General features: G+C 52.5%; 1 protein-coding gene across 4 annotated transcripts in view; it reads left to right on the top strand.

Annotated features, from left to right (window-relative positions):
• Nucleotides 1-20,803, top strand: part of SYNE3 (spectrin repeat containing nuclear envelope family member 3) — a 102,828-nt gene that overhangs the window by 40,432 nt on the left and 41,593 nt on the right. For all 4 annotated transcript variants that reach the window (XR_011250274.1, XM_069559394.1, XM_069559396.1 and 1 more), the window contains exons 2-5: nucleotides 1,596-1,753; nucleotides 8,444-8,616; nucleotides 9,984-10,293; nucleotides 19,290-19,451. Coding sequence is in view for 3 of the 4 variants with exons in the window: in XM_069559394.1 (XP_069415495.1) it covers nucleotides 1,610-1,753; nucleotides 8,444-8,616; nucleotides 9,984-10,293; nucleotides 19,290-19,451 (789 nt within the window). In the remaining variant the exon portion in view is untranslated. The remainder of the gene's footprint in view (nucleotides 1-1,595; nucleotides 1,754-8,443; nucleotides 8,617-9,983; nucleotides 10,294-19,289; nucleotides 19,452-20,803) is intronic.

Here is a 20,803-nt window from a genome sequence, read left to right as displayed (position 1 = left end):
CTAGTGCCACCTGGGAAGCCCTTTGAGCCAAGGTTGTTAAAGATAAATTTTGTTGCATTTTTTTGTATTATTATTAGAGCCTAAGCACTCTCCATCACAAACTCATTTCAAGCTTACTTTTTGTTGGCTGCATAATATTCTGAAGTACAAGTATGTCTTGCTTCCCTTAATTATTCCTATTGCTGGGCATCTGGGTTGTTCCTAGTTTTGTCTGGCCATTTTAACAAATACTGTGGTTGGTGTGGGGCGCATGACAGTTTATACCAAGGCAGGGCTATTTCAATATTGATGGAGGCTTTACTCTGTGCAAGGCATTGTGGGAGAGTGGAGGATAAGCTAGACACAATCCTTTCACCTAAGATGCAGATATAAATAACTAATCCGAAGTGGGTTATAGTTGCCATAAGCAGACAACTAGAACTGAAACACAGAAGAGTTTTTCCTGGGCTTAATGGGATTTTAAGAAAATTACAGAAGAAAAATCTGAAACTTTGTATCCATAGTTCGAAGGTAAGAGAGGAGGGGGCAGGATGGCAAAGGGATTGGTTTAGCAGGGAAGACCTCTGCCTAGGGGTGGGTGTCCCCGAAGGCACTGGGTTTCAGCTCAAAGGCAAAGTCAGTGGGTTCTCAGTGGCTGCCAGGTGTAGGTCGTGTATGCTGTTTTGTGGTCAAGTGAGCCTGAATCGTGCCTGACTTTCTGTGATCCCACGGACTGTAGCCCGTCAGGCTCCTCTGTCCATGGGATTTTCCAGGGAAGCATACTGGAGTGGGTTGCTGTGCCCGCCTCCAGGGGATCTTCCCGACCCAGCGATTGAACCTTCATCTCCTGTGTCTCTGGCACTGGCAGGCAGATTCTTTACCACTGAGCCCCTGGGGAAATCCCAGGTGGTATGTAGGTCAGTGGAAGCGCTTAGCCAGTATCTGCCTGGGACCCAGGTTGGTGAAACAGTAGAAGTCACAAGACACCAGGCTTGCAGGGGTTCCCCAGCCTGAGATGTTCATTCCAGCTGAGGTTTAGGGGCTGGCATCAGCCTGGCCGATGCCAAAAAATTGTGTTTTTTCAGTTTGAAGGTTTTGTTCCATTCCTATCAAGATTCAGTATCTATCACAGACATCTCAGCCTGTGCGTGTTTTAGGACCGGCTTTTGAAGGGATTTCCAACCAAAGAGAAGAGAGTGGCTCCCGAGTCCCACGGTAGCATCAGAGGGGCGCAGGGAAGTTAGGACAAAGAGTCTTTGCCAACCCAACACCCTGAGCCCGCTCTCCCTGCCCAGCGCCCCTCCCCGCCCCTCACCCCGAGAGGCCAGACCTGTTTTTCCTTCTCAGGCCGTTTCCAGTCCTGTGGCTCTTTGACAAACACAATTGCCTCTGGCTGTGTCAAGTCAAGCATCAGAGCATCAGGAAGGGGTTGGGGGTTGGGGGTTGGGGGTCTGGGCCCACCCCCAGGGTCAGCCTCCCTTATCCTCGCCCACCGCCCATAAGCTAGCCGGGGGGCCCTCCACAGCACCCCCTTCTCCCCTGCCTCCCTGTCCCCCCCACCCTGCCCCCAGGCATTCTCACCTGTCTGTCCGATCTCACATGGTCCTGTCTTTCAGCCCCTGCAGGTGCCATGACTCAGCAGCCCCAGGAGGGCTTCGACAGGAGCGTGGAGGACGCCCGCCAGTGGATGAGGGCTGTGCAGGAGCGGCTGCAGATCAATGACAACACCCAGGGGCCCCGCACGGCGCTGGAGGCCAGGCTGCGGGAGACCGAGGTATGCGGAGGCCGTGGCCTGGATAACCCTGCGGCCTCGATAACCCTGCGGCCTTGGCCTTGTCCGTCCGTCTCAGGCCTCAAGTTACTCCCCAGCTGTTGCATGGCAGAAGTGGACAGACCAGTGTTTCTCAAGCTCTGCTGTCTTGGAGTCTCTGGGGTGTAATTGTAGGTTCTCAGCCAGGAGGTGGACGTGACATTTCTGACATGCTCCTGCCGTGGGTCCTAGGATCACGCTTTCATTGTAAGGCTCCAGAGGCCACTCTCTGGCTCGCCTGTCCTGCCAGGAGGCCCCATGCAGCCAGGTGGTCTCTGCCCCTAGCTGGTGCCAGGCCTGCTTTCCACCCTACCTTTGCTTCCCTGTGCCTGAGGTCCCTGCCTTGGCTCTTCTCTGGCTGGAGTCCGGCTCTACCCACCACCTGGCACAAGGCAGAGACTGGGAAGGCCAGGGTTGAAGGGAGGGGCCAAGCCTGGTCGGGAGAGGAGTTGGCAGCCAAAATCCCTTCCCTTGTCAGTCTTGGCCTTTGTCATCGTTATCATTGTCACCAATCGTCGCTTATCAAATGGGTGCCTCTGCCAGGTCAGTGGGAGAAGGGCAGTGACGTTCATTCAGCTGCTATTAAGTGCTCGAGCCTGTGCTGTCTGCTTTCATCTTCAGTTTCCCAGAAGCCCTGAGATGGTGATGTAGTGTCCCCACTTTTCAATAATGAAATGGGTCCCTAGACACAGCGATGGGCCAGAATGAAAGGAGTCGATCTTGTCGGGGCTTGGACCCAGGGCTGAGTTCAGAGCATCACTGGCCATCTCCATGTAGGAGCTTGGACCAGTGGAAGGGGTGCAGCACATGCTGTGCTTGGGTTTATGGCCTAACAGGGACAGGTATACATGTAATCTGGCAGCCTCACAAGTATGGAAGAGGTACATCCCTAACATGGGTTCATGACACTATTCTCCTCTACAACATTCCGTGGCTCCCCATTGCCCACCAGAGAAAAGCCAGCTTCACCTGACGTCAAAAGTCCTCCACCATCTATCTACACGACCCTATTCTCTAGCCTCGGCTTCCCCTGCCGGCCCACCTGCCGGGCACACATCCTCTCCTATTGGCAGGAAACCGAGATTCCCTGTCACCAAGCCTTTGTGCATGCTGTTGCCGCTACTTGGAATGCCCTTCATTTGGGTCTGAGTGTGCAATGTGGAAAGAAACGCCTGCCACTTTGCCCACGAGTCTTTTCTGGTCCCCTCCCCCAGCCCCAGTTCCAGCTCCTGGTGCTCCCTGTCTGCGAACAGCCCTGCACGGCGCTTGCTGTCTTAGCACACTATCCCTTCGCACCTTGCATGGTCTGGGGGCAGCTCAGTACCCCGTGGTGGTGGGTCAGGCTTAGTTAGGTGAAGGCAAGGCGATCCTTAAGGAAGGGCTGTTGGCAAGGGCAAGAGAACGGGCCCTGGAAGCCTCAGGAGCATTTCCATCGGATGAAACCCTGAGCGTTGGGCCAGGAGCCTAGGAGGAGGGAGCTGCATCCTGGGCGCCCCACCCTGTGCTCGCCCACGGGGCTCAGACCCGCTGGTTTTCTGTATGCTTCGATGTTTCAACATCGATTTTGCAGAAAGAAAACATTTCACTCCTGCCTTCTGGGGAAAGGGAGCAGCAGTACCTTCCCCGCCTGCAGTCCGTGGGCCCTCGGCCTGGGGCCTGGGTGCCTTCCCTCCACCCGCTCAGCCATGCGCGTCCCCGGTGCCTGTCTGGAGAGTGACCAGATGCGAGTTTCAGTCCAGCTCTGAAGCTTAGTAGCTGTGTGGCCAGGAGTAGGTCCCATGCCCTCCTGTGTGCTGAGGGCTGTGGGGTGCCCTCCTCTGTGCAGAGGGGCTGCGGAAGCCTGCCAGTCCCTCACGGAGGTGGGCATCTTCTGTGGAAGAGACTGGCTGCTCCTGGGACAAGCTGGTGTCCCCCAGGCTAGCAGGTCAGGGGCCTCGGGGGATAAGTGACAGCACTGCTGAGGCTTGAATGAGGAGCAGTGAGCCAGGTTGGGGGATGCAGGGGGAGGGAATGGAGGAGTCTGGGGAAGGGGGAGAGCTTGGGGTCTGGGGCGGGCAGGTCTGGCATTGAATTCCCGCTGTGGCCACAGCACCCGTGGAGAGTTTCCGTTGCCCCCTGGGCTTCAGCTTAGCTCCTGGGAGAGTGCTAGTTATCGCCTTGCAGCAGAGAGGAAGGACCAAGGCCAATAGCTTACTGGCACACTTGGCGAAGGGCAGGGCATGCTGGCAGAGCCGGCCCAGGGCAGGAAGTGTCCCTCACGGCTTCAGTGCAGGGACACTGTCTATGGACTCTCCCAGGCCTCGCCCCGTACCTCCGGGGCTGGTCTCCTAGGCCACTGCGTCTTGTCTCTTCACCCTCTGGTTCCCAGCCTCCTTGGCCCTGCACTTGGGGCCTCAGCCAGGCTGCTTCCTAACTGGTTTCCAGGCCCCTTAATGGTCAGAGAGCTGCCACATCTCTTAGGACTTGGCTTCCAAAAGTCTGATGCCCTGAACGTGCCGTGTGTTTCCAGCTTTGCTGGAGCCCCCATCTCACATGTCTGTACAGCACTGAGGCTCGGTGACAGTGCTGCCTCCTCTTGAGGGCTTCTTGGATTGCCCACACCCCTCCTTGGAGCTCCGATTTTGTGGCCTCTTATGGCTCTTTTATAGTCATCTGTGCTCTTGTCTATGGACCCCAACACAGCCCGCAAGCATTGGGCCGTGTTTATTTTCATCCCAGATTCTAGAACCCAGCACAGTACTCAGTATAGTACCCATCATAGTACTCAACATAGAACTTAGCATAGTACCCACCATAGTACTCAGCACAGTACTCAGGAGAGTGCCCATCATAGTACTCAGCATAGCACCCAGCACAGTACTCAGCATTAGTACCCAGAGGAGTGCCCATCTGGCCTTGACTGCATAGAGGAAAAGCCCTCACTACATTCCCCCAGCTTTCCTGACCTGCTTCTCCTCTCACTGAGCTTTTCCCTCCACCCAACCCCACCTAACTGTTGCCCTCACCTGGCTCCTTTGAATCAGAATTACTTTGTGGTTGCAGTTTTGTGACGCCTTCCCAGCTGGCTTGAGTCTCTTGCCAAGCTCTTCTGGACTTCGTCCTTGCTGGGGACAGGCTGTAGAAGAACCCCACAACAGCCCAAGAGCAGAATCACTGGGCAGAGAAGGAGGTGGAATCTGCTTCTCAAAAGTTGTTTGTCAGCTCAGCCCCAGCCTCTGGTCCCCTGGCCCCAGGCCCTCAGCAGACCTGCCTCTGGCTGATATTCCAATTTGGAAGCAGAGGTTTCTGTGTCAGGCCAGGTGGGGCTTGTGAGCTGCCGGCCTTTGTGACCAGCTCCACTCTCTTTGGCAGGAGGCAACAGGCAAACCCCCCTGCAAAGGGCAGTGAATCTTGAGGTCTCCCACGTCCACCTGATCCAGCCTGTACCTCCCTGGCCAGGAATCAGAGGGCAAAGGTCCAGAGGCCTGGGGCAGATCACACCTTCGGGGCACTGGACTTTGGGGGAGGGGCCCTTGACCTCACGGGGCCTTTCCAGGCTTGGCTCGTTCCTTCTGGTGTGGCAGAGATTGAACTTCGCTTCTTCCCCAAGCTGCTGGCTCTCTTCATTCACAGAGCTGGGTTCTGACTGAGCTTAAATTGGGCAGCAGCTCTAGAGGGGGCCTCACAAGGTGCTGCAGAGATGGTTCTGCGAAGCCGAAGTGTCTGCAGGTCCCCAGTATCCCTGCTTAAAGCTGGAATCACTGTGGTGCCCATCTTGCCAGCTTGGGAGTGGACGTGCGGTCTCCACAGCCCTGGGTGTCAGAAACATCAGATTCCCTTTTTTTCTAATTTATTTTTGGCTGTGCTGGGCCTTCATTGCTGCACGTGGTCTTTCTCTAGATGCGGTGAGCACTTCACTGCAGTGCTTGGTCTTCTCACTGTGGTGGATTCTCTTGTCGCAAAATTCCGGTCTAGAGTGTGCAGGACTTGGTAGTTGCGGCCCATGGGCTCAGTTGCCCCTCAGCACAGAAATATCAAATTCTTAATTATTATTATTATTATTTCTAGTCGAAATAGATCTCCCTGGTTGACAAGATACTCATCCTCCGCCATCCTGTGGGACCCCTGCTCCCGAGTGGTGTGAAATGTTCTGTGCAGGGGTTGGGTGATGATCTTACTTAGTCCAGAACATTCCATGGTGGCCCTGTATCCTCAGTAGCCACCAGTCACTGTGGTGTCTTTGTCTTCCCCTTTGCTGTTCTCTACTAAGCGGGACTTGGGAGTCCCTGTTGGGTCTTTGCTGCCCCCATTACCTTCTGGAGTCCTGCAAATCCTGCTGCTCAGCCTGGCTCCTAAACCCCAAACATAAGCTCTTTCCTTCTCTTGAGGAATCTCCCCATTCTTCACCCTGCAGATCCCAACCCCACCCCACTCAGAGCACACAGACACAGCCCTTGGAAGGAGCTTGTTTAATCTCATTCTTTGCTAATACATGTAGGCGGGGAGGCCCTCTATACTCTCATCATTGTCATCATCATCGTCGTTAACCATTCTCATGTGAAAGTCGCTCAGTCGTGTCCGACTCTTGGTGACCCCATGGACTATACAGTCCATGGAATTCTCTAGGCCAGAATACTGGAGTGGGTAGCCTTTCCCTTCTGCAGCGGATCTTCCCAACCCAGGGATCGAACCGGGGTCTCCTGCATCGCAGGCGGATTCTTTACCAACTGAGTTTATCAGGGAAGTCTCATATGAAGTAACAAAAAAGGATTGGAATCATTGCCCATTTGCACATGTTGGGGGAGGGTCTGCATAATTCAATTCAGTCACTCAGTCGTGTCTGACTCTTTGCGATCCCATGGACTGCAGTACACCAGGCCTCCCTGTCCTCCACCATCTCCTGAAGCTTGCTCAAACACATGTCCATCGAGTCAGTGATGCCATCCAACCATCTCATCCTCTGTGGTCCCCTTCTCCTTCCGTCTTCAATTTTTCCCAGCATCAGGCTCTTTGGCCAAAGGACTGGAGGTTCAGCTTCAGCATCAGTCCTTCCAGTGAACATTCAGGATTGATTTCCTTTAGGATTGACTGGTTTGATCTCTTTGCTGTCCAAGGGACTCTCAAGAGTCTTCTCATAATTGTTCAACGGTTCATAAAGTATACTCACATGTCAATGATCTAATTAATAGTATTTTTAAAAAGTAATTTTATAGGCCTATGAAGTGGACAAAGCATGGTGTTGTTATCACCGTCTCGGAGTGATTGAGTGACCTGCCTGGGGCCTCACGGCTATCAGTGGGGCAGCATGGCACAGGGCAGGAGGCCCTCCCCAACCCCACCCACACAGAGGGCTCAGATGGGCCAGCCCACTGGGCCATCAGACTGAGAAATCCAGTTACGAGCCTCAGGGAGACAGGCTGGGAACAGCTGGAGCTTTAGGCAAATGCTGTGCTGTCAGTACATACAATCAAAAGGCAGGTAAAAGGCAGTAATAACAGTGAACAACTGTGGAGTGATGGAGTATCCCGTGTGGGTCAGGCCATGTGCTAATGGCTCTCCGATCACACAGGTTACCATAACCCTGGGTGGCGTAACCACTGTCTTCCCGCATTTCACAACCCTGGAGAATTTACGTACCAAAGGTCACACAGGTAGCCGTAGAATTGGAATCCAGTTGTATTTTGACTACAGAGGCCAAGCTTTATTTGCCAAAGAGCTGGAATAATAACAATGAGTAATGACAGTAGCTGATGCTGATCAGAGTTGTACTATTTGCTAGACGTTGTGTGTCAGCCTTAGTCCTCCAAAAAAGCCAAGGCCGAGATGACATTAAATGTGCAAGAAGTTTAAGAGGGAATCATCTGTGAGAGAAAATGAGGCAGGAACCCGGGAGGCTGGGAGGGACCAGGTCAGTCCAGTGCAGATCTGACCCCGAGTCCAGGAGGACAGGAGCTTCTTAGGCTGCCCTGCGAGTCTAAGGGAGTTTGGTAAGGCCGTGGGGCATCCTGAACCCATCCGAGGAGCCCAGGGTCCCCTAGGGACAGAGCTGCCCTCACGTTCCTATTTGTGGCCACTCGTGGCAGCAGCTGAGGGATTGAGGCCTTGGTGCCAGCTCTAAAGTCAGAGATAATTCTGGAGTCTCAGCAAGGGGCCCTGGCCAAGCCTGCTCTGGGCAGTAGACCCGAGAGGCAGATTCTCACGGCCGTGCATCCTGGGACATGCACTTCGGGTGCATTTTCTCAGTGAAGTCTGAAAAAAAAAAAAAATTCTGAGAGCTGAGTACGACTATACTCCCACTTTACAGACAAGAAAAGCAAGTTCAGGGAGACAGTGACACTTATCTGGATTTACACAGCTGGAAACAGGCCAGCCTTGGAAGGGAGAGGACTCCTATCATTGGAATGCTTTGGCCGGTTCTGTGCTAATTTATCTCCATCAAGGCTCGCTTCCACCCCAGGCCCCTCGGCAGAATGCCCGAGGTCACGGGAGAAGGGGCAGGGGCTGTGAGGCCCCTCGGCAGAATGCCCGAGGTCAAGGGAGAAGAGGCAGGGGCTGTGATTCGAACCCCAGCTCCTCTGGTCTCCATGTCCTGCCTCTTTCTGCATCATGTCACCATCTTCTCAAGGCTCTGGCTGTTGTCGTGTTGTCCAACTACTGGTTTCGTGTCCACGACAGAAAATATGCCAGCTGGAGCCAGAGGGCCGCGTGAAGGTGGATGTGGTGCTGCAGGCCGCCGAAGCCCTTCTGGCATGCTGCCACGAGGACCAGAAGCCCGAGATCCTGGCTCGGCTGAGAGACATCAAGGCCCAGTGGGAGGAGACGGTCACCTACATGACCCACTGTCACAGGTAGGGCGGCCGGGGACCCTGCCAGGTCTTCATCTGCAGGCCTGCTGCCGGCCCGCCATGCCCACCACTGTGCTGGCCTGGGGCTCCCTGCCCAAGCGACAGCTCTCAGTCCAGGGATGGCTGGGAACAGGATGCTCTCTTGGGATGTCAGCCAGCCTACCTGCCTCTTTCTAATAATCGAGCTTAAGGATAATAATAGGCAGCGGGAGCCCATCGCGTTTTGCCCACAATTAGTTCCTAGGAGGCTTGCCTTGTGTGCACCCTCCAGCAGAAGGGGCTGAATGGCCCCAGGGGGAAGAAGCCCTGTCGCCTTGTTAGCACTTTAGTCTAGATTTTCTCTTTGTACCAGGGAGCCTGGTGGTGGTGGGCTCTGCCCTGAGATTGCTTTTTGCTCCGCTGGTTACTTGCTGTGTGGCCTCAGGAAAGCTACTTGACCTCTCTGAGCCTTGAGTGTCTCATCTGGACAATGGATATCATTGAGGAATTCCCTGGTGGCTCAGATGGTAAAGCGTCTGCCCGCAATGTGGAAAACCCGGGTTTGATCCCCGGGTCAAGAAGATCCCCTGGAGAAGGAGATGGTCATTAAGTGTTTCTTAAAGAAAGTTATTAGGAGGATGGCAGGAGATACAAATGTCAAGAGTCAGATGCAGCCCTCGGCATACAGGAAGTCTTTGATGGGCAGAAGCTACCAGCCTCCTCTCCATCTTAATAAAATCAGAATGAGTGGACTGGCAGGACTTGCATCGTGCTTTCTGCTTTTCAAGCTCTTTCATTGGAATTCCAGACAAAGTGGCTGGATGTTGGCTGCACCATCTCCATGTTACAGATGGGAAACTGAGGCGGGTGCAGAGGCCGGGTGAGGCAGAGTTCGTGACATGCCTGGGAGCCACACATAGGCCCCCAGCCCTCTGTCCCACACTGAGCAGTGATGAGCCCATAGATTCTGTTTCCTCTGCAAATGATGATATATACACACTCCCCATGGCAGCCTTCTTGGGACAGCTAGTGGGCACCCATGTAGTAAGAGACAGGGTGGCTATGTGCGAAGTCCAAACACCAGAGAGAGTGACTGGAGGACACTGTGCCTCTCTAATGGGAGTTTCGGGCTAGGATTTGGGGTTCTGGTGGCCAAGGGCATCAGCAGGCCGGGGTTCTCAGAGCAGGTCTGGAATCCGAACTACCCCGATGGCCAGCCCCATGGGGCTTACTTCTCAGACAGGAGGGTCTTGTCTAGTAGGACTGGGGTGAGGCCTGAGAGGGTGTCCTTGTGCCCGCCACCCACTGTACCGGGGAGGGGGCAGTGGTACGGGCTCTCCGCCCTGAGCCAGGTGGGGGGTGCTCACCGTGCCCGTGGCTTCCACCCGCAGCCGCATCGAGTGGGTGTGGCTGCACTGGAGCGAGTACCTGCTGGCCCGGGATGAATTCTACCGCTGGTTCCAGAAGATGACGGTGGCGCTCGCGCCCCCCGTGGAGCTGCAGCCCAGCCTGAAGGAGAAGCAGTGGCAGCTGAGCCACGCCCAGGTGCTGCTGAACAACGCGGACCACCAGGCAGTGCTCCTGGACCGGCTGCTGGAGGAGGCGGCCTCCCTGTTCAATAGGATCGGGGACCCCAGCGTGGACGAAGATGCCCAGCAGCAGATGAAGGCTGAGTATGACGCCGTGAAGGCGAAAGCCCAGGTGGGTGACGGGCTGTCTTCACCCATCCATGCCTTTATCCCATCTACTCGTCCAGCCACTCATTTGCTCTCTAAACATCTATCCATCTGTCTATCCACCGTCTACCATCAACCCACCACCTCCCATCCATCCATCTCCCTACCCTCCTATCCATGATTATCTACTCACCACCTATCTCCCCACTAAACTCCCAAAGCTCCCATTCACTGTTTACCCACTCACCACTGCATCTACTTACCTACCCAACCTTCCATCTACCCACCCTTCTTTTCGCCCATCAGTTTACAAACTCGTCCGTCTGCCTCCCCATCAACCTAACCAGATCTCCTATTCTCTCTGTACATCCACTTAATCACTCACGCGTCTATTCATTCACCTGCTCATCAACCCACCCTTGTCCTCTTTACGCACTCATGTACTCATCCATTTCTCCACCGCCCACTGTCCACCCTTCACTCACCTCCCTTCTGTCTACTTGTCAGCTGTCTCTTCACCCACCCACTCAAGCATTTTGTAGCTACCTACCCATCAGTCTTCCACCTACCCATCCACCCAGCCCTCTACCATCCATCCGCCCACTGACACATTATCTACCATCCAGATGGCCAGTGTTGCTCATGCTTAATACACATCAGCAGCAGCAGCAATACACATGTGGGTACTTAGTATGTGGGTGTTGACTGACTGGCTGATGGACCGTGAGCTTCACTTCTGCCTGACTCTCCTCTCCTCTTCCTCCCTCTCTCCTCTTGTACTTTAGTCCTTCCTCTTTGCTCTCTCTTGCCCTTCCCACAACCCCTCTGTTCACTCTGTGTCCCTATCTCTCATCTCATTCTTTTTTTAAAAAAATTAGTTTTAATTTTAATTGGAGGCTAATTACTTTACAATATTGTAGTGGTTTTTGCCATACATTGGGATGAATCAGCCATGGATGTACATGTGTCCCCCATTCTGAACCTCGCATCCCCCTCCCTCCCCATCCCATCCCTCAGGGTTGTCCCAGCGAACCGGCTTCAAGTGCCCTGTTTCATGCATCGAACTTGGACTGGTCTCACCTCATTCTTGCCTTGGTTTAAACCGTCCATTGAGTTATTATGTTCAATTTTGTTTCGAGAAATTCTGTTTGGTTTTGTATTATGTCTGTTCTTTGTTCCATTGTCCTTTTTCCTTTAAACTTTGCACTTCACCCAGATAAGGATGCTATCCCTAGGCATTCTAAGCATGCATATTTTACAGTCATCAGGCTGCTCCGGTGGCTGAAGTTCCAGGCCCGATGCTTCTGTCTGTCTGGTCTCCTAACATGGTGGATTGTTTCTGTGGGGGCTTCGTAATTCTGAGCCGTGAGCTCGTCCTATTTGAACCCTATCTGCAGAACCCTGTGGCTGGGCCTGGCACTCAGAGAACTTGTGTTTGTTCCAGCCAGGGTGCTGTGGGAATTTACCTTCAGGATTTCTGTTTTCATGTCATTAAGTTGTCTTGGGGGTTCCTAAATCAAGTGGGTTCTCTGCACTCGAAGCCCCAGCCAAAATGGTGCAGAGGCTCCTGGCTACATACTCTGAAAGGTGAATGTTTCTTCATTTGTTTTCTTAGACAGAGCCCAGGCTGAAAGACATGTGCTTCTTTCCTGGATTGTGCTGGTGGGAAGGTTTCTTTCTCTAGTTCACCCTTTGACAGAGGGGGAGCCCCTTGAGGGTTCTGCCTTTGTGCAGTGGTCTCCACCCTCTGGGAGCCAGAGTCTAACCTCTTCCCACAACCTGAGCAACCAAGGAGATGTCAAGCACACTTGTGAGTTTAGTAACCTGTTTTCTGTAGCACCTTTGCATCTGGTCCATAGGAAACTGCTTACCTTGGCGTGTGTGGTGTGTATGTGTATGTGGTTCTGCATTTGAAACATGCCTGCTACATTTTATCCAGCATTTCTGGCTGGCTGTGGTAGAAGGGTATTCAGGGTTCTAGTCTCCTGTGTTGCTGGAGCTGGAAGTCTCCTGGGTCCTTCAAGTTATGGGAGACGGTTCTATAATAAGCCCAGATCTGGGAATCCACAAGCAGGAATAGGATGCTAGCCTCTGAATGTTTGGGGAGGGACCTGGGTTCCAGGCAGCCTCTGCTGCTTCCCAGCTGTGTGGCCCCAGGGCCGCTCACCCTGAATGAGTGTGCATCTGAGCTCTTTAAAGACTGGAGATCATTTTCCCAGGATAAAGGATGACATCTGCTCTCAGTAGCTATGATAAAAAAAATAGCCACAACAATGGTGTCTGCCATACAGCAGGTGCTGGGAGCCATTCACTCAATGAATGAGAACCCCCGCCCCTGCAGCTTGGAGGCTTGGAGGACAGGCAGGTGGGTGGAGCTTGTCTCTAGGAAATGTTACCAGCTGGCCCTCCCTCTCCACATCCAAGTGACTGGAGCCCGCTTAACAGCAATTCTCTCTTCAGGACTGCCCCGTGGGCCCAAGCAAGGGGAGATGCCTGCGCATGGCCTCCTTGCTGTGACTTTACAGGAAACAGGTTCTTGTGTCAATCAACAGAGAGCTACTCATGCAGGAAGCGGAAAGTGGCTTTGTGTATGTGTGTGTGCACGTGTGTGTGTAAGGGACATACTTGGGGCACCCATGAGCACCAATTCTGAAAAATGATCACCTCAGAGGTTCTCATCGTCCCTCCAGGGGATTCTCCCTCCATCGGATCCAAAAAATCAAATCAAATCATAGAAATCACAGCTCTTATTGGCGACCACTTCCTTTTCTAAGTCCCTTCATGTCTTTGACCTCACTTTATCCTCCCTGTCTCCTTATGTCGCAAATAGAGAAAGTGTGTGTGACTGGGACCCCTTTTTTTAACTTAAAAAATAATCCACAGATAAACAGCAAGGTCCTATTGTATAACACAGGGAACTATATTCAATATCCTGTGATAAACCGTAATGGAAAAGAACGTGAAAGAGAAGGTATGTGCCTGTATAACTGAATCACTTTGCTGTAGAGCAGAGATGAACAAAAAATTGTAAATCAACTATACTTTAATAAAAATATATATATTTTTAAACAATTTAAGGGTTGGATACCACTGGGCCTTAGAAAGAACTAGAAGTCCTGGCGACTTCCTACGTGGGCTCCTCCGTTGGTGGAGCCCCGGGTCCTGGATGAGCCGCTGCACCTGTGCCCATGAGAGGAGAGTGGAGGGGGGCAGCTGGAACTCTTGTGGGTCAGGCTCAGAAAGCGGAAGCAGTGGTTACGCGGGAGGTTTCGAGCTCCTGGATGAGGGAGCAGGTTTTTTCCTAAGGGTTTTCCCAAGGCAGAGCCCAGCTGGAAGCCTCCTGGGCTAGGAGTGTGGGGGCTCTGCCTTTTAAGGATGAGGTTGGGGTGGCGCAGGGAGAGCTGCCGCCCTGGCTGAAGCCCTTGGAGTTGCCAGATGAGCTGATGAATTCTGACCTTGATGTGGAAACTGGGGGTTGGGGGGCACGTGGCAGGATGATTGGACCCCATGAAAGAAAGCAGTTTGGTTTGGACTTTTGGGCTGTTGGCTGAAACTCACAGATGCTTGATTTTCTCTTTCTGGATGTCAGAAGTTTGGGAGCTCTGTTGTGACTCATGGAAGCCCAGGTAGCTCTTGGAAGGGGGTTGGGATGGGGATGGCAGACGTGGAGCTGTTTCTTGTCTGTCCCAGAGCAGGCTGTAGAAGGTTGAAAGGTGCTGGATGGGGAGGGGCCAGGGCCGGCCCCTGCAGAGCCTCTGAGGTTATAGTCAAGCTGTCGTGTGAATGTGCCCTTTGCTGGAGAGAACAGCCATAGTCTCCATTGGATTCTAGATGGTGCCGTGAACTTCAGAAGACAGAGAGGGGCAAATTTTTGCAACACCTTTACAAGGTTCTTCATTAGTAAAATAGGGAGTAGCCTTCCCACATTCCCTGACATCAGCCTCCTAGGCATACTCCATACCAGGCCTTCCAGCCCCAGAAAAAAGGAGAACACTCTGGCCCCATCCTATGCGGGGTGGGGGACGTTGCATGTCCAGTAGCCCTGAGGTTCTTGGTGACCCGGATGCCTCCTAGTCACCTGCTCTCTGTACATTTGATGAAAGCCTCGCCTTGTGTTCAAGGCAGATGAGAAAGCCACTCTGAGGAGGCAACTGAAATCCTCCTACCCCGGTGACGAGAGCTGTGCAGGGATCCCTAGAGGGCCAGGCCTATTCTCAGGGCAGGCACGGTCCCTGGGATATTGTCTTAGCCTGCTTGGGCCAGACAGAAAAGAACACCATAGGCAGGGCAGCTTTAAAAGCAGGAATTTCTTTCTCACAGTTCTGGAGACTGGGAGGGTGGAACTCAAGGTGTCAGCAGATTTGGTTCCCACTGAGGAAGGAACGATGCTGAAGCTGAAACTCCAGTACTTTGGCCACCTCATGCGAAGAGCTGACTCATTGGAAAAGACTCTGATGCTGGGAGGGATTGGGGGCAGGAGGAGAAGGGGACGACCAAGGATGAGATGGCTGGATGGCATCACCGACTCAATGGACGTGAGTTTGAGTGAACTCCGGGAGTTGGTGATGAACAGGGAGGCCTGGCGTGCTGCGATTCATGGGGTCGCAAAGAGTCGGACACGACTGAGCGAATGAACTGAACTGAACTGGGGAGTCTCTTCCTGACTTGCAGACATCTGCCTTCCCTCTGTGTCCTCACACAGTGGGGAGGGAGGCGTCTGCAAGCCCTCTGATATCTATTCTTATAGAGGCACTGATCCCATCGTGAGGACCCCACCCTCATGACTTCCTCTGATCCTGATTACTTCCCAAAGGCCCCCCCTCCAGATATCATCACTTTGAGAGCTAGGGCTTCAACAGGTGAATTTGGGGAAGCTGCATCTCAGTCCACTGGAAATACTGTATGTATTACTTTCATTTATTTATTTACTTCTGGCTGCCCCGGGTCTTCACTGCTGCTCATGGGCTTTCTCCAGGTACGTGGGCTTCTCCCGTTGCCAGGCATGGGCTCTGGGGCACACAGGCTTCAGCAGTTGTGGTACATGGGCTTAGTTGCCCCGCTGCATGTCTGGAATCTTCCCAGACCAGTGATCAAACCCGTGTCCCCTGCATTGGCAGACAGTTTCTTAACCACTGGACCACCAGTTCAGTTCAGTTCAGTTCAGTCGCTCAATCGTGTCTGACTCTTTGTGACCCCATGAATCACAGCACGCCAGGCCTCCCTGTCCATTACCAACTCCCGGAGTTCACTCAGACTCGCGTCCATCGAGTCAGTGATGCCATCCAGCCACCTCATCCTTTGTCGTCCCCTTCTCCTCCTGCCCCCAATCCCTCCCAGCACCAGAGTCTTTTCCAATAAGTCAATTCTTTGCATGAGGTGGCCAAAGTACTGGAATTTCAGCCTTAGCATCATTCCTTCCAAAGAAATCTCAGGGCTGATCTCCTTGAGAATGGACTGGTTGGATCTCCTTGCAGTCCAAGGGACTCTCAAGAGTCTTCTCCAACACCACAATTCAAAAGCATCAGTTCTTCGGCGCTCTGCCTTCTTCACAGTCCAACTCTCACATCCATACATGACTACTGGAAAAACCATAGCCTTGACCAGATGGACCTTAATCGGCAAAGTAATGTCTCTGCTTTTGAATATGCTATCTAGGTTGATCATAACTTTTCTTCTAAGGAGCAAGCGTCTTTTAATTTCATGGCTGCAGTCACCATCTGCAGTGATTTTGGAGCCCCAAAAAATAAAGTCTGACACTGTTTCCACTGTTTTCCTATTTCCCATGAAGTGATGGGACCAGATGCCATGATCTTCATTTTTTGAATGTTGAGTTTTAAGCCAACTTTTTCACTCTCCTGTTTCACTTTCATCAAGAGGCTTTTGAGTTCCTCTTCACTTTCTGCCATAAGGGTGGTGTCATCTGCATATCTGAGGTTATTGATATTTCTCCCGGCAATCTTGATTCCAGCTTGTGCTTCATCCAGCCCAGCGTTTCTCATGATGTACTCTGCATAGAAGTTAAATAAGCAGGGTGACAATATACAGCCTTGACATACTCCTTTTCCTATTTGGAACCAGTCTGTTTGTTGTTCCATGTCCAGTTCTAACTGTTGCTTCCTGACCTGTATACAGATTTCTCAAGAGGCGTAGACTTGGATTACCGGGATATTGAATGGTTTGCCTTGGAGATGAACAGAGATCATTCTGTCATTTTTGAGATTGCATCCAAATACTGCATTTTGGACTCTTTTGTTGACCATGATGGCTACTCCATTTCTTCTGAGGGATTCCTGCCCACAGTAGTAGATATAATGGTCATCTGAGTTAAATTCACCCATTCCAGTCCATTTTAGTTCACTGATTCCTAGAATATCGACCACCAGGGAAGTCCTATTAACATCTCAACTTTCACCAAGGAGAGTTCTTTCCCTCATTTATTCTGCTAGTTAACAGGCCACTATCTTTGCCTCTAAAAATCCGGTTTTGACTTCTGATATGTTAATTAGCAAGGCCTCTGGTGTTGGTAGGGACAGGACCACAGAAGCATGGTAGGGCCCACTCTGGACTGGGGCCTTTGAGACCACCCTGTGGCGTGGGGCGGATTGTTGACCAGGACAAAGGGCTGAGCCTGGGGATGAGCAATGGCACAGTCAGCCGAAAGCAACTGAAAGTCAGGAAAGGACAGAGCAGGCTGGTTGCCAGGAGGCGGGGCCTGCTTGTTTACTTTGCTAGTGGTTTTCAATCCAGTGATTCTGTTTTCGGAGGGCCAGGCAAATAGTAGCATCCGCCTCCTCCCTGCCTCCCGGGGCAGGGGCCGTGTTTGTTTGGCATCTCGGCCAGGAATCAGGGCCCTTCCTGCAGCTCTTTGCAGAGGCATGATTCCGCTGCCCCTGTTAATTGGTTGGGTTTTGACATTCCTGACAACTCTGCCCACACAGATGGGTTAATTGTTGGGTCTAATGAGAGGAGGTGGAGCGCTCTCTCATTTGTCAGGCACATTCCTCCGACGTGGCCCGCCGGGCCGCAGCTGAATTGTGTTCTGTGATCTTGTTCTGCCTGGCACGGAACGTGGCTGGATGCCTGCCCTACTCGGCCACGTTCCTCTCTGAGTGCCTGCTCACCATCACAGAGGCTTTTGTTTACTCTGGATTTCCCCGAGCACCAGCACCTCGTCCTTCACACACGCAGAGCCACCAGCCGGCACTTTTCTTGGACAGTTGGCTTCGGTACAACATTTATCACCATCAGCGTCAAACCAGGGGCCCAGCCTTTAATTCTCTGCGTAGTATTCTTGACCCACTTTGTTTTATGAGTTAATCTTCCCTTGGAGGGAGGAAGCTGGGAAGGATGCTGGTGGATGCAAATAACCCCGGGAGGAGGAGGAGCCAGCAAGGGAGACATGAAGGAGCCTGCCACTGTGCCTCGGTTCACTTTCAGAATTCAAGCAGCCCCATGTTTCCCATCCGCCAGGCGCTAATGGTGAAGTTCTGAGCCTCACTCCCATAGGAGAATTTTCAGCTCTTTACTGAAAGACTTGGTCTTGTACCTTGATTTCCCCATCCCTGAAATGGGGATATTATTTCTCACTTGCTATGGTAGTTGCAAAGGTTTAAATGGGGCTTCCCAGGTGGTGCTAGTGGTAAGGAACTCGCCTGCCAATGCTGGAGATGCAAGACAGGCTCCATCCCTGAATCAGGAAGATCCCCTGGAGTAGGAAATGGCTACCCACTCCAGCGTTCTTGCCTGGAAAAATTCCATGGGCAGAGGAGCCTGATGGGCTACAGTCCGTGGGGCTGCAAAGAGTCGTGTATGACTGAGCATACACACAGCCATGCTTAAATAGCTAGAGACTATCTTAATAAAACATATTTTTAAAAAAGGTTTAAATGAATCAGTATTTCTAGATTTGATGAGGAGCCTTCTCCATGGGAGGCGAAGGCACATACAGATAGCCAGGGAGGTTATTCAAATCCACGTGTCTATCTACCCTTCCCAGTTAAGAATTGTTGACTTAGCATTGTAGAAGGTCAGGACCTTCCTGAACTCGGCCTGGCCCCATGGCTGAGAGCTGAGGTCAGCAAACTGTGGCACGTGGGCTCAAGCCAGGCTAATGCCTGATATTTTTATGACCTGTGAACCAAAAAGAGTTTTTATATTTTTCAATGATTGGGGGAGAAGTGAGACAGAACATTTCATGACATTATGAAAATGGTAGGAAGTTCAAACGTTAGTGTTCATGAGTCATTTGACTGGAATACAACCCTTCCTTATGGATTTGCCTGTGGCTACTTGTGTCCTACAAAGTAACAAGCGCATAAATGGTTGAGAAGTTGCAACAGAAACCGTGCGGCAGGCAACCCCGGAGTATCTACCATCTGCCAGAAAGAAAGGGTCTGCCGCCGTCTGGGCCTGCGCAGTGATTTTGGAGTCTGAGACTTGCCATGGTGATCATGTACACGGAGGTCTTAGGGCAGCACTGGCGCCTCGGTAAGCGCTCGGATGGTGGTGATATGTAGTTGTTGCTGTTCAGTTGCTCAGTCGTATCCAACTCTTTGCGACCCCATGGACTGCAGCACTCCAGGCTTCCCTGTCCTTCACTGTCTCCCAGAGTTTGCTCAGATTCATGCCCCTTGAGTCGGTGATGCCATCCAACCATCTCATCTTCTGTTACCCGCCTTCTCGTCTTGCTGTCAATCATTCCTAGCATCAGGGTCTTTTCCGATGAGTCGGCTCTTTGCATGTAGTTGTTGCCACGGCCACTTTCCGGGGACGTGACAGGAAAAGAGCCAGCTGTGTGATTGACAGACCCAACGTTGACATGCTGTGGTCTGTAAAGCCAAGAGTGTCTTGGCTGGTAGCTAATAAGGCAGAGAAGAGTGTCTGAGATCTTTGTGTCCAGTGAAGGGGTTGAGAGTCGGTTGCATCACATGCTCTACACACACACACACACAGAGTCAGGCCTGGGAGGCCAGGGACAGGCTGGGCTGGGGACCCTCGTGACCCTCTCCTCCTCTCCCACAGGACAGAGTGGACCTGCTGGAGCAGGTGACCCGCGAGCATGAGCGTTTCCAGGAGAGCGTGGACGAGTTCCAGCTGTGGCTGAAGGCGGTGGTGGAGCGGGTGCATGGCTGCATGGGGCGGAAGTGCCGGCTGAGCACCCAGGACCGTCTCTCGGCACTGCAGGTGACTCCGGCGAGTCTCTGCTGGAGGAGGGAGGGGTGCTCAGGGCTGGTGGGTCTCTGTTAGGGTTTATTTACTAGGATGGGGCCGGGAGGGCAGGGAGCCCAGGAGGTACAACCATCCCCACATACGGGCCCCGAATGAGGATAAGCATGGGATCTGGTGTAGAACGTGTCTGGGGCCTCAGCTGCTTTATGGAAGTCTCTGAGTCAGCAGGACGTTTGGACACCAAGACCACGGCAGCATGGTCTCACATGGGGACATCTGGCCATGGAGGTGTCTTTGGCTGTCACAGCTGGGGGCAGGAGTGCCCCTGGCATCTGGTGGACGGAGGCCAGAGATGCTGCTAAACATCCCACAATGCACCGGACAGCCCCTACAGCAAAGCGTTATCTGGCCTCACATTTCAGAATGTGAACGTAAGGAGCCCTGGGGTAGGCATGGAAATTCAGCAGGGAGAAGCTGGGTCCACTCTGGCCTACCTGACTTCCATGATCTCAAACGTGCTCTGCTGCTGCTGCTGCTAAGTCGCTTCAGTCGTGTCCGACTCTGTGCGACCCTATAGACAGCAGCCCACCAGGCTCCCCCATCCCTGGGATTCTCCAGGCAAGAACACTGGAGTGGGTTGCCATCTCCTACTCCAGGGGATCTTCCCAGCCTAGTCATCAAACCCACGTCTCACATGTCTCCTGCAATGGCAGGCAGGCTCTTTACCGCTCTGCCACCTGGGAAGCACGTACGAGGCGTATTTGTCACTAAAAAGGAATAAAGTGCTGGTATACATGACAACATAGAAGAATCTAAAAACGTTATACTGAGTGAAAGAAGCCAGTTTCAAAAATTAGCTTATTCTATGATTTCAAATAGATGAAATTCTAGAATATTCTGGCATGTTAGACATGCTCTGTATTTTGATAACAATATGAACTTCATGGGCATGTATATTTCTCAAAACTCTTTGAACAGTAACACTCAGGAGCTGCATGCTGCTGCTGCTGCTGCTGCTAAGTCACTTCAGTCGTGTCCGACTCTGTGCGACCCCAAAGACGGCAGCCCACCAGGCTCCCCCGTCCCTGGGATTCTCCAGGCAAGAGCACTGGAGTGGGTTGCCTTTTCCTTCTCCAATGCATGAAAGTGAAAAGTGAAAGTGAAGTCGCTCAGTCGTGTCCGACCCTCAGCGACCCCACAGACTGCAGCCTTCTAGGCTCCTCAGTCCATGGGAATTTCCAGGCGAGAGTACTGGAGTGGGGTGCCACTGCCTTCTCTGCTGAATAGATTTCCTCAATTTACAGTGTGTCTGCTTTTGGATGAGCCCATCATTGGTTGAAAATACTGTAAGCTGAAAATACATTTAA

Source organism: Ovis canadensis, chromosome 18, assembly GCF_042477335.2.
Source record: "Ovis canadensis isolate MfBH-ARS-UI-01 breed Bighorn chromosome 18, ARS-UI_OviCan_v2, whole genome shotgun sequence".
Lineage (NCBI taxonomy): Eukaryota > Metazoa > Chordata > Mammalia > Artiodactyla > Bovidae > Ovis > Ovis canadensis.
Note: the sequence above shows the minus strand (reverse complement) of the source record. Positions and strands in the feature narration are given on the sequence as shown.